At 39.5% G+C, this 26,814-nt stretch overlaps 1 protein-coding gene across 1 annotated transcript; it reads left to right on the top strand.

Annotated features, from left to right (window-relative positions):
• Window positions 1–26,377, top strand: LOC117303163 (ubiquitin carboxyl-terminal hydrolase 20-like). The gene is made up of 25 exons (XM_033787285.1): window positions 1–109; window positions 924–1,026; window positions 1,599–1,652; window positions 2,363–2,425; window positions 3,400–3,605; window positions 4,423–4,505; window positions 5,542–5,611; window positions 6,280–6,393; window positions 6,793–6,871; window positions 7,261–7,864; window positions 8,000–8,091; window positions 8,666–8,835; window positions 9,411–9,481; window positions 14,827–14,860; window positions 15,192–15,237; window positions 16,227–16,347; window positions 16,833–16,898; window positions 18,263–18,389; window positions 19,023–19,086; window positions 20,964–21,069; window positions 21,418–21,499; window positions 21,930–22,038; window positions 23,551–23,656; window positions 25,337–25,405; window positions 25,970–26,377. Exons 2-25 carry the CDS (start codon window positions 949–951, stop codon window positions 26,137–26,139), a joined length of 2,784 nt encoding a protein of 927 aa, XP_033643176.1. The 5' UTR covers window positions 1–109; window positions 924–948; the 3' UTR covers window positions 26,140–26,377.
• Window positions 26,378–26,814: the final 437 nt, after the last annotated feature.

Below are 26,814 nucleotides of genomic sequence, written 5' to 3'. Positions count from 1 at the left end.
TTGATTGGTGCGGAAAAGTCCTCACGATCGTCATAGAATGTTCGAGTTTTAGATCAATTTCAAGAGATATTGCTGTCTATTTACATGAACATTTTGGGATATAATTAAGGTAAGGTGTATGTTACCCGAAAGTCTGGATATGACTGGAAAACTTGTTGAAGTGAGATATTTTCAAGTGATCGTCAAGACGATGTGTTCCTTTTTAGTTTTGATTTTTAATTGTATTTGTCTTTGACTTTATTGAGCGATTATTTATTTAATTAGTACATTGTAAGATTGGATTAGGATTATATTACCTGGCAGAGGGTATATTCGGTATATTCATATTTTAGATTTAGACCTCCATGGTGTTTATTATACATTCGCAGTGCCTCTCCTTAGTCCCTGTATACATTTTATCAATCAGCCGTTCCTCGCGTCCTCTGCTCTGCAAATGCTGCCGAACAATACAAGGAGGTGTACGGATTTAATTTGACCTGATAGTTGATATTTAGGGGGAAGTGGTGATGGTGGATGAATACGGAATTTTAGCCAATCCCCCTCCGCCTACAATTCTAATCTATAAACTATAGAGCTCTCACGACGGGGAGCCTTATACTATGTTTCTAGTAGTAGAAGTACCTTCCGCCTCGCCCTAGTCGTGATTATCGTAACCCTCCTCCCCCGAGGCAGTAGGACGTGACTAGGAGGGTTACAATACAATTATCGCAACCTTCATTCATTTTTATTACAAAATGGAATATCTCTTTTTAAAATGGTGAATTAGATACTATTTTATTTAATTATCAAATAAAAAATTGGTGGCTGGCAGGATATGGAAACCTTTCCCGAATGAAAAAGTAGCTTTTTTGGCAGGATATGGAAATTTTTCTCCCTCCCTTGTAAACAAAGAGGTTTATTTAATTGTATTTTCTTGATTGTAGGTCATCTCAGTGTGTAGCGATCGTGATGAGAAACAGCCGGGGATGTCCACATGCATCCAGGACTGCTCTGTTCCACGAGGAGGACTTGCGTCAACGTGCACAGGTACAGATCTGTAACTTTCATGCAAGCGCCATTATTTTTCAGAACTCAAAAGCCAGGGTGTTGGCGCAGAATTAGGAATTTCACGGACAGTGCGACGAAATGAATGAGAGTGTGATTACTGTAGTAGGGATCCCACATAGCGTTCAGTACAGTACTTTGGGCATGAAACAAGGAGAAAAAGCAACCACCTTGAAAGATGGATTTGTAAGAGTTGAAGGAAGACAGGACGACCCAGGCTCAGATGGTCGGATCAGGTGAACTCTTACCGGCATATCACTCAACAAATCAAGCATTAGAGCCATAAACCACAAAGCCTCAGTTATGATGCGAGTGAAGACTTAGGCCTGGTTCATACTTCCCGCGAACGCAAAGGTTTACATCACAAGCTCGCAAAAAAATATTCCCAAGAGTTGAGCACAGCCCAACGCTTGTGAAAAATTTGCAGTGAAAACAGAGCTGTGACGTTAAATTCGCTTCGCACAGAGCTTTCCCAGGAAGTATGAACTGGGCTTGAGACTGAATTCTCTCTCTTATAAAATGTTGTAATTCTTTTTTTTTGTTCTTTTGTGCAGGGATGCTGTAATTCTTGTGATGCCAGGGGTCCAAATGTTTGGATGTGTTTGCATGTAAGTATAGTCATACCTTAATGTCAAAGCAGGCCAAGATCTTTGTTTCTTGGAACCATTTGATTGTTTTAATCCAAAGTTACTGTAAGAACAATAAAACTAATTTCATTTCAAAAGGTAGATTTTTTGACCTCAATCTATGACCTAATTCATTGAAACCTCATTCATAAATACCTAAGACAGTTTATCCATTCTGATTGGTCTAAAGGGCATCACGAGGTGTTGTTTGAACGGATGATATAACACCAGTAAAAAGTGTTATAACATGGGCGTGACACGCGCGCTTGCACCTGTGCGTATAAGACAGTTTCTTCATTCCTATTGGTCGAGAGCAACGGCCGAGACAGTTGTGCCACATCACCCGATACACCACATCATTCCCTTATAAGGAGTTGTTTACCCGATCGGGTCGAGGGCCTAACCATTTCATAGCTGGAGGGGTGTTATGTTGAAAGAAATCATTGAATAATTATAATTTTTGCATTTATTTTACCTTTTGACCAAAAAGTGTTGATGTTTTTTTGACCGAAAATGTATTTATGAATGGCAATCAAAGTGTGTTGAATTGGTTTTCAACTAGTGATTTACCTCGACTTCGTCTGGGTAAAATTATCAAGAACCAGGCCTCGTTGGGATTAAACCACTAGTTGAAAACCTCTTCACCACACATTGATTCCCTTATTGAAGTATGGCTTTTATTTTGTTTACAGGAGAATTGTGGATTTGTTGGTTGTGGGGAGACAGCTAACGATCACAGTTCAGAGCACACAAAGGTAAGAAAATGTCAACCTTATTAAAAAGAATTTAAAAGTATTGACTTTAACACTTAATTTCTGTGAAACATACTTAAAGACCCTGGACTCTTCGATAATTGTCATAGACCATTGTTCTCCCTTGGTGTATCTCAATATATGCACACAATAACAAAACTGTGAAAATTTGAACTCAATCGGTCGTTGAAAAATTACCCTTGTCACACGAAATTGTGTGCTTTTAAATGCTTGAATTCAAGACCTCAAAATCAAATTCTGAGTTCTCGAAATCAAATTCAAATATTTTAGTGAGAGATAACTTCTTTCTCAAAAATGACGTTACTTCAGATGGAGCCGTTTCTCACAATGTTTTATACTATCAATATCTCTCCATTGATCGCTAACAAGTAAGTTTTGATGCTGACAATTATTTTGAGCAATTACGAATAGTATCTAGTGCCTTTAACTATTATTGATTCAGATGGGATTGAAAATTGGTGTTGTGTGTTGTGTAATGCACTTAAGAAAAACCCAGTTACACTTATCATAAAAGAAAAGGAGTGTTCCTGGCAATCCGATGTGGCAGGAGATTCTGTACACAAACTTCTTCTGGTAGCGCCCTCTTTTGAATCACCCTCCTTCAGCCCATGTTATTTTCCCAAGTCCTATGTTCATAGGCTTTACTTGGATGGGATTCGAAATCGCGACCTTCGCATTGCTAGAGAGCAGATGTCACACCGCTAGACCATCGAGCATGCCCGATAGCGTGAGGCAGTTCAAATTAATCGTACACCCGAGTATTACTCGGGTGTACGATTAATGCCTGTAGATTTTTTCCACAGGACTCAGGGAAAGTACTGAGTATACAGTGCTTAACACATCGGTGTCAGGTAAAACCAAGTAATAACTATTTATTTCCCAATAGCCAAAGTTTTTAAATTCAGGACTGTAGGACGCAGGACTGTAACTGGTTAACCTTTTTCCCTGGTTCACAGATAACGAACCACCAGCTGAATCTCAACTTACACACTTTCCGCATCTGGTGCTCCGCCTGCGAGGAAGAAGCGTTCCCGGACTGCGTCATCAATGAAGGCAGTGTTGAGGTGACAAAGCGCCACCGTGTGGTGGTCGAGAGAGAGGTGCAACGCGTTGAACATCAACGCGCCGCACATCAACGCGCCGCAAGGGACATGCCACAGAGGTACATGTAGGTTTATGTTAACGCTAATGTTTACAGATTAGGTGCAACTGCTATAGCTTTTGCTTCCCCTGTGTTCAGCAGTATAATCAAATCAAGCACTCAAACACAGTTCAACTTATTTTGAGTATACAGCAGCTTTCGATAGTATAGCCATTGAGAGACATTTCACTTTGAAGTACTGTGGTTATGTAAAAATATATCAGTTTTGATGCCCCAAAATCTGAATGTGAGAAGCGTTACTGGGTAACGCTTCTCAGATTGTGTATTTCTATTTAAACAGATTTACAAATAACTTACAGGGTTTACAGAAGGTAGTGGTGCAAGACTTCTCTTGAAATATTATTCCATGAAATGCTTTACTTTTTGAGAAAACAGTAAAACAATATCAATTCTCGATAGCGAGAATTACGGATTTATTTTAAACACATGTCATGACACGGCGAAACGCGCGGATACAAGGATGGGTTTTCCCGTTATTTTCTCCCGACTCCGATGACCGATTGAGCCTAAACTTTCACAGGTTTGTTATTTGATATAGAAGTTGTGATACACGAAGTGTGGGCCTTGGACAATACTGTTTACCGAAAGGGTCCAATGGCTTTAAGGATTATTTTTCCTGCAATGGACATAAATTCCCTCTGGATTTTCAGAAATATCTAAAAAATGCACCCCCTTTTGAAATGAAAGTTTCACAGGGTAGTTCTTGTGTATACATCTACATTTATATAAAATTAAAACAATCAAAGTTTCCAAAAAACTACAGGTATACATTGGTATACATCCTATTATGAATAAGTATTGACAAACTTTCTTTCAGCCGGTCTCCCTATCTGTTCCGTCTGGATTCCCCAGTCACTCAAGCTCTAGATGAGTTTTTAAACAAAGACCCCAAACCGAGAGGTGAGTTGTTAAAATCAGACGACAACAAATAATAATACAGGCCTGTGAAATCTCCGCTTTAAATCGGATATCTGCTTTTTGATTGATCAGGCCTGATTTTTTATTTCCCTTTTTTTTTTTTTTTTTTTTTTTTTTTCCATTTCATTTTGTTTCTTTTCTTTTTTTCTTTTCATAATTTGTTTTTGTCCAGAATGCTGTCCCCCTTTGGCCTTGGCATGCCTTATATAAACTTGGCTTCAATTATGTGAGATAAGCCAAGTTACTGGATTAATGGGGTGCCCCAATAGACCGATCTAGTAGGCTCCACCCAATGGGGCGGAGCTTAAAATGGATCGGTCTATTCGACCAGCGTAAATGCGTGACGCCCGCTCACTTGACGTTGCACGATCATCATGTAGCTCTTTTTTTGAGGGTCCACTCGCAGGCCTGTGGCTTCTTATATAGTACACATATCCCTCACTCAGTGACGCTCATTGTCCACAAAGCTCTTAATGGCAAGGCTCCCCACTATATTTCTGAACTGCTTCAAGTTTACACTCCATCAAGGAATCTTCGATCAAGTTCTATGCTTCTCCTCATTGAACCCACGTCTCGACACTCATGGGGTGACAGGTCTTTTTCTTCAGCCGCGCCACGCATCTGGAACTCTCTACCACTTAATCTTCGATCTTGTCTTTGTACTGCAAAATTCAAGTCTCTTCTCAAAACTTATCTTATGTCACAGGTTTTCAATGACTAATTTTGTTGTGTCTGTTTTTCTTTGTGTTGTGTTTTGTTTTTGTTTTGTTTTTGGTTTTACTGCGCCTTGAACACCCAGCAGGGTGGATATGTGCGCATTACAAGTCTTATTATTATTATTATTATTATTATTATTATTATTATTATTATTATTATTATTATTATTATTATTATTATTATTATTATTATTATGGCGCTTCAATATTCAGTATTTTCCTGGTGTTAGGGAGATGACTTTGTGAACTTTGTGCCTCGAAAGTAATAGTGTTTTTATTATTTGTGTTTCCTTTTGATCAAGGCTTGACAGGACTGCGTAACCTTGGCAACACTTGTTACATCAGTGCTGGTATCCAAGCTTTATCAAATTGGTATGTACTGTGTGGTGTGGGGATGGCTTTTTGAGTGGATTTATTCCTATGTGGTTATCCTATTTAGTTGATCCCTAACATACCAATCTTTTTAAGACGGCTTCACTATTTTTTCTTGACTCACACAATAGATTTAAACCAACTTTTCACATGGTTGTTTTCCATATAATGGCTGACCGCACCAAACACGAACACTGTCTGCGACTATTTTTATTTATTTGGACCAATCCTTTATAACACCTTCAAAGGCACTGGACACGTTTGTTAATTACTTAAAATATATATTGGCATAAAACCTTACTAGGTAACGAGAGTAATGGGGAGAGGTTGATAGTGCAAAACATTGTGAGAAACAGCTCCTTCTGAAGTCAAGTAGTTTTCAAGAAAGAAGTAATTTTCTACGAATTTGATTTCAAGACCTCAAGTTTAATATGTCAATTTATATGTTTCTCGTTATAATGAACTAAGCGTCCTATTAGCACTTTACAAGCACTCGTAATTTGTTTACAAGCGTGCACGCAAAGTACAAGCGTGCACGCAAAGTATTTACTTTTTGAAGCCCATCGGCGTTATGAGCATATCCCTAGCAGGGGTTAGTGAAGAGAGGTATAGTTGCCCATGGTAGTGAGGTTGTGCTTTGAGACTGTATCCTGTTTTTCCTTCACCAGTCCTGCGTTCACCCATTTCTTCTTGGAGTGCGACAGTTACGTCAAAACGGAGAAGAAGCCGTACCTAGCAAAGAGCTACCAGAAACTCATGGAGGAAATATGGGGCAGAAGAAGGTAACGTTTTTATTCTGCATCTCATTCATAATTGTACTTATTCATCCGTCCCAAAGTCTAATGGGTTTCATAATAATTAAATAATAATAATAATAACTTGTTCTTATTTAGCGCATTTTACATTAATAATAAGAGCACTTATATTGCATGACGCCACCACGACAGGGTGAGTGATCTTTCTATTAGCTCTTGTCAGAGGCTCACCCGAGTGAGCACCGTGGGGTCGACCCAGGGAAGCTAATCGAACACACCCTATATAAAACAAAGATTAAGAATATTGTAGTATTTTCGGAACACGGTCAGAGCCATGCTCCCTACAAAATAGAGAGAAATGCTGAGAGAAAAATCTATATGCACTCTCTTGGTCATTAATATTTATCTTATGAAATTTGTGAACAGACCCAGCTATTTGACTCCATCCAGTCTCATCAACAGTATCCGCTCTGTCTTTCCTATGTTCAAAGGTTTTACTCAACAGGTAAGAGTTTATCCCCATTTTGTCTTGATAATTTGTTTTGCCAAAATTAATAACATTGTAGTTTTATATAGGGCACATATCCACATATAAGGTGCTCCAGGCGCTAGAACAAAGAGAGACAACTTTTTTCAAAGACAGGTTTTGAAGTTGTTAATTTGAGTTAGGAGTCCTATGTAGCACCTTTTGTAAGGGTTTACAGGGTGTAACTGGGTTCTTTCACTTGAGTTACATAACACACAGGACCTACAGCTTTACGTCCCATCCAAAGGATGAAGCAATAATGGTGTGGATTACCTTCTGGTAAAGATAATTGATAAAAGTAACATCTGGATTTGTGTGCATGTTCTTTACCAAACTATTTATTCACTTGAATTTCTTTGAATGAAAAGGACACTCAGGAGTTTTTACGCTGCTTCATGGACCGCCTCCACGATGAGCTAAAAGAACCCCTGCTAGACCAGAACGACAACCCATCGGGCAGCGAAGAGGACGACACCAACAGTCCCACAGTAGAGCGCCCTCGCCGCGTACGCTCCAACGACTCCCTCTGCCAATCAGATGGGGAATACAGCATACAGGACCACAGCTGCGAGAACACCGGTCTGACATCGGACGAGGCGTCAGCGCCACGGCTCTCCGGTCGTCCCGGCAGCATGGACGCCCTCAAGAACCGTAGGAACCGGAAGCAAACCTTATCGGAGTCCGACGCCGACGTGCCACCAACGGAATCCGGGGATGCGCAGATTCTCCGCGGGTCCTTGTCGTCGACGAAGAGAGTGTTCTCGAAGGAGGACCGCGAGAAGGGGTCGACGGAGAAAGATATCGACGAGAGCGAAATGATGAGAGAACCGTGCAACGAGGCGCAGGACGACGGGGAAGAGATGGAGATACAACAGGAGGACAAGAGGGGCTATAAGGTCGGAGGTCATGGCAAGATGGCACGGTGTGCTAGCCACGAGGAAATGGCGCTCAGAAAGGCAGATTCTAACAGAGGTACTGGGCGAATAAATTATAAATACAATCTTTTACTGAATTAGTTATTTTTAATATAAAGATTGGTCAGTTTCCATCTGAAAGTTCATTGATTATTAACCTTTATGCTTTTTTCTTTTCTTCCTTTGCATTTAGGCAAGAAGCCGAGTGTGAAATACCGCAGTATTGTCTCTGATGTCTTTGATGGCAAGATCCTAAGCTCTGTGCAGTGTCTGACCTGTGACACGGTAAGTGACAAGTACTTGTCATTATTAGTCTGTAATAGTTCGGGATACACTTTAAATTAATTGTTCACTCTGCAGTGGTTTAGTGTCATGCATGCTTAACCCTTTCGAGACCATAGCGGCCACAAGCAAATTGTACCAAAATGCCCACAGTGGCCACAAACAGCCGCAGGGTTTAACCTACTCCCAGTCACATTTAAAGGTCAAAGTAAAAATCAGGTCTGGTTTTGAAACTTTCCAATGTAGTATGTATGGTATGTAAATTTTTGTTTTATGTTGTTTCTATTTTTAATTTTACTGACAAAATTTGATTAAAGAAATCAAAAATATTAGCATTGTCTGAGCATTTTGTGATGGTATACAGAAATGAAAGGTGACTAAATGGTAACTTACTTTTCTTTTAAGGGTCTTGCTTAAAAGGAAACAAGTGCCATGACTCGAACTCGAACCTACACTCTGCTGATCAGAAACACAGGAGCTTGAGTCCTGAAAAATATTTAATCATGGAAGTACATTGTGGTTGGTGCATTGGTAAAACATGTTGAATTTTGTGTGGTTTGTTTCCTCGATCCTTCAGATTTCAACTCGCAAGGAGACATTCCAAGACTTGTCTCTCCCGATCCCTGGGAAGGAGGACCTGGCAAGGATCCATAAGTCCCACGGCTTACCAAGCAAGGGCATCACACCGTGCTCCGATGCCTACGGGCAGCAGGGATGGCTGTCCTGGTTCTACAGCTGGTTCTCTGGGTAAGTAGGAGTTGAAGACCCAGGTCAAAATTCCAGTTGAACCTAGTTAAACTGGGTTTAACTGGAACTAGTTGAAACCAGTTGATAAACTAGTTAAACACAGTTAAAACCAGTTGGTTTAATATGGAAAATGGACAGAAACCAACTGGTTTATAATTTCAACCTAGTTGAACACAGTTAAACCTAGTCCAAACCAGTTGGTTAATATGGAAAATGGACGAGTTTGATCACTATCCAGTTGAACCAGTTGACCCCAGTTAACTAGGTTCAACTGGAATTTTGACCTGGGGAGGGTTGGGGATTGGAGCCAAGGCAGTGGGGGATGAATTCCCTTTTTTTTTAATGAGAAATTGCCTTGCTTCACAAGTTGGCAGAGAATAATGAAAGAAAAATCATCCTTGTCGCACTAGTTGTGTGCTTTCAGATGCTTGAATTCGTGACCTGAGGTCTTGAATTCAATTCAAATATTTTAGTGAGAAATTACTTCTTATTTTGAGTAATTACCAATAGTGTCCACTGCCTTTGATGTAAGATTTGATATCTTAACCTTGTCTTTCATTTGTATCCACCTGCAGGTGGATATGGGGCCCTCATGTAACTTTGGATAACTGTCTAGCAGCCTTCTTCTCTGCAGATGATCTTAAAGGTCAGTAAACAACAACATCAACAACAACAACAAAACAACGCATCACATTGTTGAAAATAGGTTTCAGTGTATAAAGGATATTAAGATATTAAGATGTTAAGTTGTTCAATGTACATGTACAAGTATTGTCTTTTTTTTTTTCCTTAAAGGGATGCTGCAGTGAATTCAAATAAAACAGTTAATTTTGCTGTCATTTATTTCTGATATATGTATTGAACATCAATAAAATGTGTTTTGTTTATTCCCGACATATCTGGCTTGCGTAATTAGCGAATAAGTGTTACCGCCCCCTACCATCGACGTCACGTCGGGAATTCAAACATATCGTCGGCAAAAAGAGTCTGGTCCCTAACTACACGCGCCTAGGTACCAGGCCACACAGTGCACACGTCTCTATATGCACACAGCTTGATCGCATCATATGCATGTATAATAATAATAATAATATTGAAGTCTTATCTAGCGCACTTATCTACCAACAAGGTACTCAAGGCGCTTAGTATATACATTTATACAGAAAGAGAGGTTATTGAAAGTTATGAATTCTTAGACCCAATTATGTAGCACCTTATAAAGGTTTACAGGGTGCTACAGCGTATTATCAGCCACAGCCAGGAACACCGTGGCAACCCCTTCTCTTTTCGATAAGTGCACTGGGTTCTTTTACATGCGTTACACAACACATGGGACCAACGGCTTTACGTTCCATCCGAAGGACGAAGCAATGGTGAAGTGTCTTGCTTTTAAAGGACACAAGTGTCACGGCTGGGGTTTCAAACCCACACTCTGCTGATCAGAAACACCAGAGTTTGAATTTGGTGCTCCTAATCGCTCTGCCACAGTACTTCCAATATATATCCTCTTGACTGCTTCTGTAAACTTGTTATGTGTGGTGTTTTCAAATAGATGTTAAATAGATGGATAAAGAATATTAATTTTTTTGTTTTACCCATATACACCGATGTGTGTAGCACTGTATACTCAATTTAACATCTATTTAAATCGTTTGCAGTACCCGCTGCTAAACATAGGATTCAAACTGCCTCTAGCTACCGGGCAATCTCGGTGGTCTAGTTGGTACGACATTGCTCTAGAATGGCAAGGGTCGGGGGTTCGAATCCCACCCGAGTAAAATGCCTGTGGTGTTTTCGCTTTAAAATTTTTAAATTTTCTTGATCTTTGCACTGCTGGAGAACAACCAAGGGGGAACGCTTTTGTTGGAGCACTTTTGGGTGGATACCGGCAATATAGAAGACGTCATTATTAGTATTATTATTAGTATTATTATTATTATTATTATTATTATTATTATTATTATTATTATTATTATTATTATTATTATTATTATTATTATTATTATTATTATTATTATTATTATTATTATTATTATTATTATTATTATTATTATTATTATTATTATTATTATTATTATTATTATTATTATTATTATTATTATTTCATTTTATCACAGCATGCAAAAGAAAGATCTCATTTTCCTTTGTGCCGGTAACTCCTCAAGCCTTAGATCTCAAGGGTCTTTCTCAGGATCCTCGCTGTTCCCAAAAGCGCTGCCTTCTGTAATAGATCTACCCTCACATTTGTCCCTATTTCATCTAGATGTTTCCCCAGTGCTTTGGGAATGGTGCCAAGTGCTCCAACCACCACGGGGACTACTTTTACCTTTACCTGCCAAATCTTACGAAGTTCCCTGGCCAGGTCCTGGTACTTCTCGATCTTTTCCATCTCCTTCGAAGCTACCCTTATATCACCTGGCACAGCTATGTCAATGAGATGACACATCTTCTTCGTCTTATCTAATAGCACAACATCCGGACGCCTATGTTGTATAACATGATCGGTCTGAATGTTAAAGTCCCATAGGATCTTGACCTGGTCGTTCTCTACAACTTTCTCCGGAACATGGTCGTACCATTTCGCAAGTACTTTGACACCATACTTCTTACACAGATCCCAGTGAATCACCTTGGCCAGCTTGTCATGTCTTCCTTTGTACTCCGTCTGGGCCATCTTACTGCATTCGCTAACAATATGAAATACAGTCTCCTCTGCTTTATTGCACATTCTACACATAGGAGAGACGTTTGCTTTCTCTATCCTTGCCTTCATTACATTTGTCCTTAGAGACTGGTCTTGCGCCGCAGTAATCAAGCCCTCTGTTTCCTTCTTTAGTTCTCCACTCTTTAACCAATTCCATGACTTGCTGCTGGCCACTTCCTCAGTACACCTCAAGAACCGGCCATGAAGTGGTTTGTTCCTCCAATCTTGATGTCTTTCCTCCTTCCTTTCCCTCTTGTACTCTTTCGGCCCAACTTCGTCTGCCCTCGTGTACCTTTGTGCAACTATCAACAAGCTCTCCTCGGTCCTCCTGACATGACAATGCAAGCTTCTGCGCTCGATGTTAACACTGTCCGCCACGCTAAGCAACCCCCTTCCGCCCTCTGACCTCGGAAGATAGAGTCTACTAACATTTGACCGCGGGTGTAGCATGCCATGCATGGTCATTAGTTTTCTTGTCCTCCTGTCAGTGACATCTAGACCTTCCTTAGTCCACTCGACAATACCCGCACTGTACCTCATCAAAGACACGGCCCATGTGTTAATCGCCTTAATCATGTTCCCCCCGTTTAGTTTAGACTTCAAACATTTCTTTACACGCCTGATGTATTCTGCCTTCAGCCTTACCTTTGATTCCTTGTGAAGGACATGGTCCGATTCAAGTACACCAAGATACCGATAACTCTCCTCCTCACCCAAAGCCCTCAACTGTGCACCATCTGGCAGAGCAATGCCATCGGAATGTACCCTCTTCCCCCTCTTCATGGTCATTGAAGCACATTTCTCCAGACCGAACTGCATCCCAATGTCATCACTGAAAATCCTAACGGTCTGCACCAAAGAGTCGATCTCGGCCTCATTCTTCGCAAACAACTTCAAATCGTCCATAAAAAGCAGATGGTTGATCTTACATCCGTCCTTCTTCATTACATAACCTGCACTCACCTTCCTTAGAATCATCGACAGGGGCATCATCGCAAGAACAAACAGCAGCGGAGACAGAGAGTCACCTTGGAAAATACCTCTTCTTATGCATACCTTGCCCAGATTATCATCGTTGGCTGTCAGATTTGTTCGCCACGTCTTCATGCTCTCACCTAAAAGACGTTTTACTGCATCAGCCACTCCAACCATATCCAGACATTCCATTATCCATGTGTGCGATACCATGTCATACGCCTTCTTGTAGTCAATCCACGCCATTGCCAAATTAGTCTTTCTGCTCCTGCAGTCCTTCAGTACAGCCTTATCGATGATAAGTTGATCCTTCGTACCTCTGGACCGCTTCTTACAGCCTTTCTGCTCCTCTGGAAACAACTGCTGGTCATCCATATGGCGATATAGGTCTTCTGCAATCATTACTGGTCAAGAGTTTATACATCACAGGTAAGCACGTGATTGGTCTATAATTACTGGCAATGTTACCTTTCTTGACATCCTTCATGATCAGCACTGTTTTTGCCTCAGTCATCCAAGATGGGACCTTACCCTGTACTAGACAGTCTTGCAATTGTAGGGCCATTCGCTCATGCAAACTACGGAAGTTCTTCAACCAGTACCCATGCACATGGTCCATACCCGGGGCTTTCCAATTTGGCACCTTCTTTATCTGTCTCTTAACCTTGTCCACGTCAATCTGGAACCCTTCTTGCTGTTGCACCCCTCTCAATTCATCTTTCACATCTGTTAGCCATTCCGCTTGTCGGTTGTGTTTTACTGGTTTGTCCCAAATACCACCCCAGAAAGTTTTTGCCTCTGTTGGTCTCGGAACCGCTTGCGTGCTGTCAGCCTTCCCATCCAATTCCTTAAACAACTGACGCTGATTGGTGTTAAATAATCTATTCTGGTGAAATTGTCTAACCCTGTCGTCATACCTCTTCACTTTTGCAGCCTTAGCCTTAACCCTTTGCTTAATCTCCTCTATTACAACACTCACACCCTTACGTTTGACGTTGTACTTTGTCATAATTGTATTCCTTAAGTCTGAACTATTCAATAAACCCTTATTCATTTGTTCTATTCTACTGAGATCTCTTCGCAAATCTTTAATTTGACCCTCCAGCCGACGTTTCCACCATGGTGTACTGTTCCCTTGTTGAGACACCTCTACCCCTAACTTTTCCCCTACTACAACTGCCCCTGCAAAAATAAGACGGTTAGTTTCCGATAAATTATCCGTACTTACCGACCCAAGGACTTTACTTACCACGGCTGACATTTCTGTCAGCCTTTTCCTTGGGACCCGGCGCAAAGCTGGAATACTCCACCCGTTTGACCCCTTCGCCGCTTCCATCACCTCTTGAAGCCTAGCCTTAATATGCACTTCCTCCTCCGTGAACTCTACGCCCTCCTCATCGTCGATGCCATCATCATCCTGACCATTTCGCAACCCTGGCTGGTTCACCTCATCTTCACTCTGTGAGCTAGCAGCAGCCGCCTCCTCCGGTATTTGGTGGTTAACAATATCTGTTCCATCACTTTCAGCTTGTACTATCCTCCTCATCTCCTCAATTTCCACATTGGTTAACCACTGGTTCCGTTTGATAGTACTTATCTGGTCTGCAAGACGCTGCTCACTAATCTCAAACATTCCTTTATCTTGCCATAGGCTTATCATTCTCCTTCTGTATCCTCTCTTGTCCGGTTCACTCTTAATATAACAGTCCATCGCACTTTTGTTATCGTTCTTACTCCATTTTCTCCTGGTTCCACCACGAATCCCGTTGTGAGCAGTTTGGATACGATCTGGTAGCACCTGCTCAGGCATACCAACCAGATCGGGTGAAGGACTTCCTCTCTGGGAGTTTGTCACTCTTTCACCGTTGAATTGATGCTCCATAGCACTCATTATTAACATCACAAAATTATTATTATTATTATTATTATTATTATTATTATTATTATTATTATTATTATTATTATTATTATTATTATTATTATTATTATTATTATTATTATTATTATTATTATTATTGTTATTGTTATTGTTATTGTTATTATTATTGTTATTGTTATTGTTATTGTTATTATTATTATTATTATTATTATTATTATTATTATTATTATTATTATTATTATTATTATTATTATTATTATTATTATTATTATTATTATTATTATTATTATTATTATTATTATTATTATTATTATTATTATTATTATTATTATTATTATTATTATTATTATTATTATTATTATTATTATTATTATTATGCAGAGTATGAGTAATATTTTATTGTTTTTTTGTTGTTGTCTTTTTAATTTTACAGGAGATAACATGTACAGCTGTGACAAGTGCAAGAAGTGAGTTTCAGATTCTGTTAGAAACTTGTTTTTGTTGAAAACGTTAAAACAGTTTGACCCTAAAATCCCGGCCATTTCTCGTTGGGCCCCCCCTGCCCCCTTTCAATGTTGGTTCTCATTGTTGCAGGGTCTTGTTCATCGTTCCAGTAAACATTGAGCATTAAACATTGACAGGGGACGGGGGATAGAATGGTTTTTTTTTCAGGATAAGTGAACAAACATTTTGGCCGGGATTATACTTTTAAGGTGCTTGGCATAAGGTCAGTGAGTATCAAACTTGGCACACTAATTTTGTCAAGTTATTTAAAGTGTCTTTGTTTGTTTTTTACAGGCTTCGTAATGGAGTAAAGTTCTCACAAGTTCTTGACCTACCAGAGGTAAGATTCATCTCCATTCTTAAAAAATAAACCGATATCGTTTATCACGATTATCGCTGCCAACCAGAAAATAATGCTTAAAGGGTAAATAAACATTTGGTTTTTTGAACTTTTGATTGGATAATCCTATAGACCGTATTGAATATGACGTCACTACTCAAATATCGGCCCTACAACATGGCGTCTGTGAGCGTGTGCGTGGGGGTGTGTGACATGTGCCATAGAAATCAAACCGGGAACGCTGCGTGCTGCAAGCTCATTTGATGTATGCGTTGAGACGCGCATACGGTTTGCCCTACAAGATGGCGACTTTCATAGCAAAAAAAGGGTTATTCTATACGGTCTATATACAAAAAAAATAACCTGTGCAGATGTCAATTGAAAAGGTGGTCCTTTATTTGTAACATCAGGGCTTGAATTTTGGGGAAAAATCCACAAGACCGCAGGGCTTGTTGCTCAGAATATTTTTTTACAAGAAAGACAAAAAAGTAACCCGATAGAACAGCAGGCATTTGTTATCCCTTAGGAGGTATTTTTGGCTGTGAAACCCAATAAAAATACTTCCCGCCATTCTTGTTGCCATAAAAAAAAAATATGTATTCCGATTTGACAGGTCAAATTACCAACGAAACACTGCAAGAGACAACATTGTTTTAAAAATGTAACATGTGCATCATTCTTAAAAAGATCGTCATAAATAAAAAGATTGACCTAAAGCTTGACAGCACAGTCAGAAGCTTATCACTGTTGGTCAACATACTGAGCAAGATGTTTGAAAACAAGACCTTACTTTTAATCCATGCAACACAGGGATGTGTGGTATTGCAACTAGACGTCCTTAATACAAATTCAACACTCCTTTGTAAGGTATCAGACTTAACACATATTATATTAATTTTGGTTTTACCCGTACACCGATTTGTGTTAGGACTGTGTATTCGGTACTTTCCCGAGTCCTGTAAAAAAAAAAAGACTTTTTTTTTTTTTAGGTTCTGTGTGTTCATCTGAAGAGATTCCGTCATGAATCCATGTCCTCGTATTCCTCCAAGATCAACAGCTACGTGTCTTTCCCCATGGAAGGTCTGGACATGTCACCGTATCTTGCCAAAGGTAGGCCCTACCACAAACTTCAGTAGATTTGTGCCCAAGCGGTTTAACGCACTGGACTCAGGTTCTGTTTTTGTTAGAGTTTCGGTCCTAGGCTTGGAGTTTGTGTATTGGTGAACGACACATAACCCTTTCAGGTCCAATGCGGCTGTAGTCAACTGCGCACTATACCCTGCTTGAACCCCAATGGCAACTTTAGTCGCCCAAGATAACCCACTAACCCCTTCAGACCCAATGAGACTGTAGTCAACTGCGCACTATACCCTGCTTGAGCCCCAATGGCGACTTTAGTTGCCCAAGATAACACACTCCAAAAAATAGCTGAAGTGTGAGCACAAAGGACATTTGTTCAAAGCTTTGGGTAAATTTGTTTATATGCACCTAACACAAACAGTGCACTCCCATAGCGTCCACCGTAATCTAAAAAAGGCCAATTGAGTTTGGTGTCAGGAATTGGTAAAAGCATTTTGTGTCTTTTTGGTCACTAGAGTGTAACAGCAAGTGCCCCCTCTATGATTTGACAGCCGTTATTTGCCACCACGGAACAGCCGGAGGTAAGTCTATTCATTGTATCCTCATCTCCCCCCCCCCCCTATCATCGAAGAAGATGTGCCGCTCACGACCCTGCAAGGTTTTAAACGGCCGTTTTTAGACTGAGTCACAACTCTTTTATGCACAGTTATAAATGCCCTTTTTGTTAAAAAGCGTGACAGTGTATTTTAAACATTTGTTTTGCAAATGTTCAATTCCTGTCACATCCTCAGATGCCGTTTCTCAAAGGGTCAAATTGCATGCTACACTCAACAGTTGCAGCCCTGATACTTCGGCTTTTAAGGGGCACGGCAGTTTTGCCTTGACTTTTTGTAAAAATTTAGGGCACCAAGGCAATTTTCAAAAATTTGGAAGGGCATCACGGCAATCAAATCATAAAAAGTTGCGAAGGGCACAACGGCAGTTTGAAAAAAAAACTCTGAGTTGCCTGTAAAAAATAGTTCTTCCATTTTTTCCATTTTCTAACTGTTACCCAATGAAAAAAGAAAGCATTCATCTAATTCAACAAAATAAAGAACAACTACTTACAATATACAATAAATAATTTTTGTTCATACCTAATCCTACTATTGGTCATGCACGTTGTGTAGTTTTTCGTAGAGACGCTAAAATTCCCACGTAACTGCTCCATTTTGACACGATGTTGACAGAATAAATGCATGCACGACTATGCTGTACATGATGGTACATCATGTGTACCAAGCATGGGGAAAACCACTATCCCAGCATGCACAGACACGTCGAGTCTTTGTCTCAAGGCGTTTAGCGTTGGTTCGCGTAATTTTACCATTAGAGGGCGTTTAATCTCACGCTATCGCTTTGTTCCGAAACGCCCTCTAGCGTTCGATGTTTCGAGTATTTTTTAGTCGCACGCAAAGAACAACGACTAACGGGCCTGAAATCTGCTGTTGTGCCTGACGTGCGTGAAATTGGGGTCTATTTCGTTGCGTGAAATTTACTCAGACATCGGGACTTTTTGGCTTATTTTCGAACTTTGACAACGTTGAATATAATTTGTTTTCGGGAGGAAGGGCACGGCGGCAATGATGAGAAAAGGGCACGGTTTTTGAAGGGCATTGCGGCAATAGGTAGGGGCAACGACGGCAATTGCCGTCGTGAAGTATCAGGGCTGCAGTTGTGCAGACGCTGGCATACTGATAGGTGTTATATTGTGTACGATTATGTTTTGATTGCATACCCGTATGTTCTGAGCTTTCCTACACCCCTCCACCCTGCCAGTCAAACCTTTTTAGCTAACTGGGGCTAACTGGGGAGTCAGTTACTAGTGGAATCTTCCTGTAGTTGTATCATTCCTGGGGTAAGTCCTGCACTTTAATAAATTCTCTCCATTTTACTTTTCTTACAGGCGGCCACTACACGAGTTACGGCCAGAATTGGCTAAGTAGTCAGTGGTATGAGTACGATGATATGTACGTCACTGAGGTCAGTGACCTCCAAGTGGCCAACTGTGAGGCCTACGTACTCTTCTACAAGTAAGTCAAATTTTCATGGACTTTACTTTTAATGTCAGGGTGAACAAAAATAAATTGACTAGAGCAGGACTTCCACCTGCAACCTTGAGAAGTGCAAATGTTGTTAAAGACCAGCTTGAACGGGAAGTTTAATCATGAGAAGTCCCCTCAATCCACTAAGTGAAAGTAGAAGTCCCAGCCGATTTCCTACCTTCCACCCAGGGCCCAATTTCAAAGAGCTGCTAAGCACAAAAATTTGCTTAGCATGAAATTTCTTTCTCGATAAAAACAGGATTACCAACCAAATTCGATTTGTTGCATATTGCTTGTTACTGGCATTCAGCTGTTGTTTGCTTAAATCTTGAAAATCACGTGGAAATTTGGTTGGTAATCCTGTTTTTATTAAGGCAAAAATTTCATGCTAAGCAAATTGTTGTGCTTACAAGCTTTTTGAAATTGGGCCCGAGTAGTAGTTAACAAGCAGATCTGAGAAGTCTCCCGAATTCCGACAAAACTACTCCGCCGTAGCAGAATATATAGCAAGTTCTCAAAAGAACATTATCTACCAGGCAACAAGATATACACATTATCTTACCGCAAACCACATTGTCAACAGTTTTTATTTTATTTTTATCTTTTTGTGTCTGCTTGCAGAAAAGTGTCTGAGGATGCATTAAAGGAGAGACAGAAAGTTTCTGATCTGTTTGAACAGCATGAGGTAGGTAGGAAAGTTAGAACATCCTAAAGCTTGTCAGCTACGATTGTCAGAGGGTTAGCGATTGTAGTTGACTGTGCTCTTAACGCAGTAAACAAAATTGCTTTGTGCTGAGTGAAATTGGCCCTCATTTTATTCCCTAGTAAGTCACCGGACCCAAACTCTGATGTTGTCAGCATTAGAGTGAGGGTTTGAAGCCCGGTCATGACACTTGTGCCCTTGAGCAACCATAATTGCTTCGTTAAAAGTTGGGAAGGTAGTGCATTCTGCTCTACCCGTCAGACTTAGGGCCACTGATTTTCCGCGATCGCGGAAAACGGACGGAATTCGCGGAATCCGCCCTTTGAAACGGAAAACGGGATTTCAGAAAATTTGATTTTTTTTTTTTTTTTTTTTTTTCTTGACGCCAAAACTATTGAAATTTGCTTTTTTTATTAAGATTCTTTTTGTTAAACTAAAAAGGCATCAGAAATCAGACCATTAAAAAGTACGAGATCGTAACCGTGGATCATTCTGTTCTACTTCACACCATCCTCAATGTTTACACACATGATGTACACACGTTGTTAACATGGTTAAGCGAAGGGCATTATTCGCGGCACGTTTTAAACATTTTTTGTTCACCCAAATTGCATTTTCTCCCTCTCTTTTACCAACAATAATACACAAACTAGCTTACCTATGATCTATAAGAACACATACAATGTTTTTTCATCTCGGAAAGGTTTAAAATAAAACCGTAAACTGTCAACATTCTGTCGCCAAAGCGAAAACAAAATGGCTGACATTTTGTTTGTGGATGGAGAATGGTCACGTCCGTAGACTTGTTCCCAAGTCTTTGATCATGCTGAAACAGCGCCCTCTTGTGGATACACTCCTGTCATTAGCCTACAATGTGGCTGATGCAGAGAATCAACTGCAGTTTTAGACTTGGAATCAAGTCTATCACATCATGTGCATTGATACTGCAGTCACAGTGCAACCTTTTTAGAACAGCAGTATACAAAATAATCCACAATTATAAAAAAAAGTATTTTTTTGAAATTTGTCAGTTCAAATGAACATTTTACGAAGTCAACAGTGCAACTTATCTCAAATTGATTTTTATAAGTGTGTCCCTGGGTATTAAACAACCTTTTATCTAATTAAAAAAACATGAAACGGAATTTTTTGTGCCTGAAACGGAATTCATGTTTTTGCCAAACGGAATTTGCACTTTTCTGAAACGGAAAATCAGTGGCCCTACAGACTCCTAGTGGATGATACCCTTGATCCAAGCCGACTATGAAGTGGGTAACTCTGTTTCAACCCCAGAAGTAGGTGGCAACATGCCAGTGGACACTATTGGTAATTACTCTTTTATTTATTTTCATAAAACCTTTCTTGGTGACGAGTAATGGGGAGAGGTTGATAACTTGATGGTAAAAAACATTGTGAAAAACGGCTCCCTCTGAAGTGCCATAGTTTTCGAGAAAGAAGTAATTTTCGAGACCTCAGATTTAGAACTTGAGGTCTCGAAATCAACCATCTAAACGCACACAACTTTGTGTAACAAGGGTGTTTTTTTCTTTCATTATTATCTCACAAGTTCGATGACCAATTTAGCTCAAATTTTCACAGGTTTGTTATTTTATGCATATGTTGAGATACACCCACTGTGAAGGCTAGTCTTTGACAATTACCAATAGTGTCCACTGTCTTAAACAAATCAGTGAAGTGTTGCCCTCACCTTGAAGTTGCTGTCCGGCCTTGTAATGTTACGCAATTTCTCATTTTATAATTTCTGGTTTGGGTTTTTTTTCCTTCATAAAAATAAAACAAACTCAATCAGGAATTGCTTTTTTATCATTTTATAATAATTCTCTTTTTTTCTCCTGCAGCCAAGCTTTCTACATTTCTTCGTCTCTCTTCAATGGTTGAATAAGTTCAACAGCTTTGCTGAGCCAGGCCCCATCTCAAATAACGACTTCCTATGCAAGCATGGAGGTATGTCCTATCAACAATATTTATGTTTTGGCAATCCTCCTTTAGGTAGTACACTACTGGGCCAATTTCATAGAGCTGCTTAAGCAGAAAAAAATACTAAGTGCAACAAAAATTTTTTTTACCAGAATAAGGTTACTAGCCAAACTACCATGTCATGTGTACAATTTGTGACAGGTATCCTGCGCATTTCTGCTTAGCAGAAAAGTCTGTAAACAATATTTCCTGCTTATGCAGCACTATGAAATTGGGCCCTGAATTTAATTTGATGCTTGTAACCACTCGGTCACATCACCCTACATAAAACAGTGACATTTTTTTATTTTTTATTTTATTTTATTTATTTGTCAGGTGTTCCGCCAAGCAAAGCCTCTTACGTTGACCAGCTCGTTGTTAAGGTTCCTCAACCAGTCTGGGAGTATCTCCACCAAAGGTGAGTCCAACAACTTCTGAAGCGTTGCCGCAGGGCAAAACATTGTATCTCGTTTTCTGCAAAAGTGTAGTATCTCAGAGTGTACTTGCTTTGTGTGTACATCCTGGCTATTTTAAGCAACATACAACAATTGACAATTGCTCGTAACATAGTTGCTTTTGTAGGAGATACAAAATGTTTGCACTGACATGACAAAATCTCTCAGGGCTCAAATTCGAGAATAACTCCACAATTCACAGGTCTTATAGCTCAATATTCACACTAGACAGTGGTAATGTTTAAAACGCTTCATGCAAAAGTGTGTTATATTTTTATTAATCATGGAAGGTTGGCAAGGCTACACTGGTCTGCAATCTTAAGAGATGAAACTTTTGTCTACGTAACAAGCCCACGGTTCTAATCACTGATTGTTTGATTTGATTTATGCTAGGTATGGTGGTGGGCCGGCCGTCAACCATCTGTACGGATGTCCAACCTGCCAGGCTGAGGCTGAGCAGATCGAACGAAGACGAAAAGAAGAGATGGAGACTTTCATCAAGGTAAGTCCATTCAGATTCAGACACTGTAGACATTAAAACCATCATCAAATGTTCTTTATTCAGTGGTTCATTAGCCCTGATAACATGCATGTAAAGAGCCAATAAAGGATGATCTCAATATTTCAACTATTGAATTGAATTGAATTGAATTGAATGGTTTATTCGTCAAGTATATAAAAATACATGAAATTTACAATCCTATTGTACAGCAACATATAAAATATTAAAATGTAAAATTGCACAAGAATTACCACAATACTACATAAACAATAACCTTAATGTAAGTTAAAAAAATGAACGTTTATAAAAAACAAAAAAACAAACAAACAAACAAACAAACAAACAAACAAACAAACAAACAAACAAAAAAACAAACAAACAAACAAACAAACAAACAAACAAACAGTTAAACGCTAAAGCATGATTGGGTAGTGGACCCCTCCCCAAATTAAAGAGGCCAAATTGCACAGGAGATGCCAGAAAATCAAATTAAACAATAATAAACAATTAAGACAGTACATAGGGCTGGATGCATTGCAGTTATCTAATAAAATCACAGTTAAAATAACCTTTTTATGACCAAATAGACATCGTAGATACTCTCAATATTTGCATTAATAGTAATGAATAACTCAAGTCAAAATGCACGCGGCTTTTTCAGCCGAGAGTCAAAAACGGCTTATCTATTATAATGACCTCTTGACGCCAGTGACGACATTCCCCTAACTGGGTGTGAACACAGTTCTCCAGCTTTGGCAAACTGAGGGCGCTATTTTCCACACCAAATAGCCGCCACTGACGTCACGATTCCTTAGTCACGCAGGTTTGTTTTACCCCGCGTTTTTCAGAAATTTGGCTAGAAGCGTTCTGTAGAAAAACCATTTTTACCATGTTTTGACGCGAGGTAAGAGACTTGTTATATTTTGTTATGTTCCTACGGACTCCAGCTATTAGAAAACTGTAATATATATATATATTTGAGATCATCCTTTATTGGCTGGTTAAATGCTTAAATGTTTAAATGTTTATCTCATCTGTCTTTTGGGGTATTGAGCATACTGAACAGAATTGAAAGGTATTTTCCAGACTCAAGGTCAGCATTTGAATATGATTTGTTTCTGTTCCAAGATATAAACACAATGAGGTATTATTATACAATAGGAGACTTTCCAACGCTAGGTGGCAGCAGACATACCGGGTAAATTTCCATTGTTTACGTAGTTCTGAACATGCCCATAATTCTGAGAACAATGGATTTACCCGGTAAGTCTGCTGCCCTCTATCGTCCCAGAAAGTCTCCCATTGCAAAACACCAGACCCCCGGACTTGTCTGGCCCAACGCTACAACCACTGGCTTCAAGCCTGCAGTCCAGTATAAATGTTGAGCCCTGTACGGGTGTCCATATGGAGTTGCATTGACAAACCAAATAAAAATTAAACCTTTTTAGACACACCCCACCCCCTTGAATCTTAGATTGATATATGGTTTATTTTTCTCCGCCATCTTGACAGCTGAATGAAGCATTTTCAAGGGATGACTCCCCTGACTCCATCATCTACTGTATCAGCCTGGCATGGTTCAAGCTCTGGGAGGCATTCGTCAAAGCCAAACAGAAAGGTACTTAAAGGAACATTACAGTATTGGTTTTGCTAGCAAAAAATTTGCTTGCAGTGTAAGCACGTTATGCACTCCACCATAATCCAACATATACATAAACTGACAAACCTGTAGAAGTTTGAGATCGATCGGCCATCTGGGTCACGGTAGACAGTGACAAACTGATTACAAAATGTTGCATTGTATTGATGCCAAAACAAAAATGAATAAAACGCTCTCTGAGCAATCAACTCCAAACGCGAAATTAGATTATTTATTTCTCATCAAATAAAGACAGAAATATATTTTGAGGGATGTTTTCTTCTATCATCATCTTTAGACCATGTAAGTTTTATGTAAATCTGTGATCTTCACGATTTTTGTTACTTACCAATTCTGTAGCGTTCCTTTAACAATTATAGTCTTGATAGATGATAAATTTACATTGGGGATTAAGAGTATTCATTTTGGTGATTAAGAATATTAATTCTGGTTTTTAACCCTAAGACATATGTGTGTTAGCACTGTATACTCGGTCCTTTCCAGAATTCTGTGAACAAAATCACATATACTTGATTTGAACCCACAAACTTTGGAACAATTATAGTCTTGTTCCTTGTTTCGGGGGGAAAATAACACATCAAAATTATCATTTAACCTTATGGAGATCTGGTCAAAACTTCAAAGAGCTGCTTTAAGCAAAAAAATATTGCTTAACAAAAGCAAAAATGAGCAGGATACCAGTAACAATTACATGGGACATGGTAGTTAAGCTGGTAACCTTATTCTGGTGAGTGTACTTTTGTAATTCTTAGCTCCTTTTTGTGATTTAAAGCAGCTCTTTCAAATTGAGCCCTGACTATTTAGTCCTTCCAGCCCCAACTTGGTTTCATTTGGGCAGTCAAGTTGGCGTAGTGGTTTCTTTCCCCTCCATCACCCTGGTTCAAATCCCACTGAGAACTATGTGGATTGGGCTTTCTAAGTGGAATAATTCTCTGGGGTTTTCCTCCCACATTAAAAACTGAAACATCTTTCCTTGTCTTCTCTCCATGTGGGGTTCTTAAACACCTACCTGAGTGGAATGTTTTCAACGAAAATGGTATTGTAACTTGTTTATAATGCACTTGTTCACCATTTTAATGTAATTTTGATATGTGTATACTTCTGAATTTTTCGTAATTATCGTCTAAAAAATCAGGCCCCAACCTAAAGGTTTTGAAAAACTAAAAACACTTCTGCCATTGAGAGCGCGCGTCGAAGGACAATGTCGCGGACGTCATTTGTGGGAGTTTGCTTTGTTATACCCCCACGCTGCAACAAAGCGGCTTTACAAATTGGAGCTCCCAGAGATGACGTTTTGAGAGTGATTACGAAACTGGGCTTTTCGCAAATCTCTCAGAAAAGCGCTGGATAAGGGCATTCAAAATGATTGTTTTTTTTATACAATTGAAATCTATTTATATTATCATATGACTCAATTTTCTTATTCATTGAAAACATTTGAAGTGAAATTCTGCAAAGTTCACAACTTGACATTTTCAATGAAATTTTTACGGGATAGTTTTATGTTATATATCTTCATCTACAAGTATATAGGATTGAAACAAACAGTGGGTTCCAATTACTAAACGTATACAACACCTTTAAAAAATGTGAAACTATAATATTCAATACATTTATTTGTTGAAATCTTTACCACAGATCCACCAGGACCCATTGACAATCGCTCCATTGCAATAATGAAAGGAGGCTACGCTGTGGTTAGACAGAGTAAGTCAAGGCTTCACTCCCTAAACATATTTATTCTACGAGATTTTAAGATTTGCTAAGGCCAGGTTTGCACTAGAACCATTTGTCAACTGCTTAAAAACATGTGTTTGTTATCAGGCAATACCTGCCTCAATTCCTCCAGTTGATGAACGGTCCTTGTGTGAACTTGGCAAAAGTGTGAACTTGTACAGAGTGTTATTAAGCCTGGTTCATACTTCCTGTGAATGCTTCGTGCAAAGCGAATTTGACGCCACAGATCTGTTTTGCTGAAAATGTTTCACAAGAGTTGAAATGCTGCGAAATGTTTGTTGCGAATTTGTGGCTTCAAATTTGCTTCAAATTTATGTCACATCAAGTATGAACCAGGCTTACACATAAATGATGTTCTTGCTTCACATTTATATCGCAGCAAGTTAAACCGGGCTTACACACAAATGATGTTCTTCCTCGTTAAAAGGCACTATGCAGGATTGGTTACGATAACAAAGATCATTATTAATTTTGGTCCGAAAGCTTCGGTATTTTTACAATTTAGTTTTGGGTGGTTTTTTTTCTTCTTAACAGGAGCAGACTGCGGCCAGATTTCCAAGGAGATGTGGTACTATCTTCACTCCATCTACGACGGAGGACCAGAGGTCATTCTTCATCCCAACCGCCCCACCCTAATGGACCACGCCCAGTCTGCCGCATCCGATGAGGAGAACACAAGCCCAAGGGAAGACTCAAGATTGTAAGGGGTGGCACTGGACTGCCACACCCAAGACGGAACATGGAGACGCCCAAGAGGGAACATGGCGGCGCACATGAGGGAACCTGGCGAAATGGAAACAAGCAAGTTTTGTACCCTAATCAAATATGTTGCCTGTGCTTAAGGGCATCTGAACTCAGACCTATAAGCCTTTTGTTTTGAAAGGGCAAGGGCACCAAGGCATTTTCTGCTTGGTAAAGGCATCCTATGAGGAAATTGTAAATTTCTACTGGAGCATTTCAAGGACACCAAGGCAATGACCAGGGGGCATGAAGGCAAACACCTTTGTTGTCTCTATGAAGTACCAGGCCTGCTATCTTTGAAGTACTACAATGTACACCTGTGTACAAACAAAATTGGCAAATTACATGTATTTTGTGCATTGTCCGTGGAGTGTGCAAAGGTTTTTGGCATGTTTTGGATTTTGTGTAAAAAGAAAAATTAAAAAATTCTTTCATCGAAAATTGGGCCCTGTGCAAATTAAAGCAGCTGCTAGAACTTGAGGGAATCGAATTGCACTTCAAAGAATTCTATTCCCTAGTTCATTTTATGACCACGCCCAATCCTAAAAGGTTTATTGTGAAAGAGTACACAAGAAGACGTTTTGCACAAAATCAAGTTAGTATCTAACTTATTTATACAGAGTTTTATTTAACCCTAC

Source organism: Asterias rubens, chromosome 19, assembly GCF_902459465.1.
Source record: "Asterias rubens chromosome 19, eAstRub1.3, whole genome shotgun sequence".
Lineage (NCBI taxonomy): Eukaryota > Metazoa > Echinodermata > Asteroidea > Forcipulatida > Asteriidae > Asterias > Asterias rubens.
The sequence above is the reverse complement of the archived record's forward strand: the minus strand, read 5'-3'. Positions and strand labels throughout refer to the sequence as shown.

Excerpts from the sequence above, each read along its gene's own strand:
- LOC117303163 (XM_033787285.1), top strand. The coding sequence starts at position 949 with ATGAGAAACAGCCGGGGATGTCCACATGCATCCAGGACTGCTCTGTTC. Across the intron at positions 5,612-6,279 it reads ATCCAAGCTTTATCAAATTG|TCCTGCGTTCACCCATTTCT; the intron begins GTATGTACTGTG and ends TTCCTTCACCAG. Across the intron at positions 16,348-16,832 it reads GTCACCGTATCTTGCCAAAG|AGTGTAACAGCAAGTGCCCC; the intron begins GTAGGCCCTACC and ends TTTGGTCACTAG.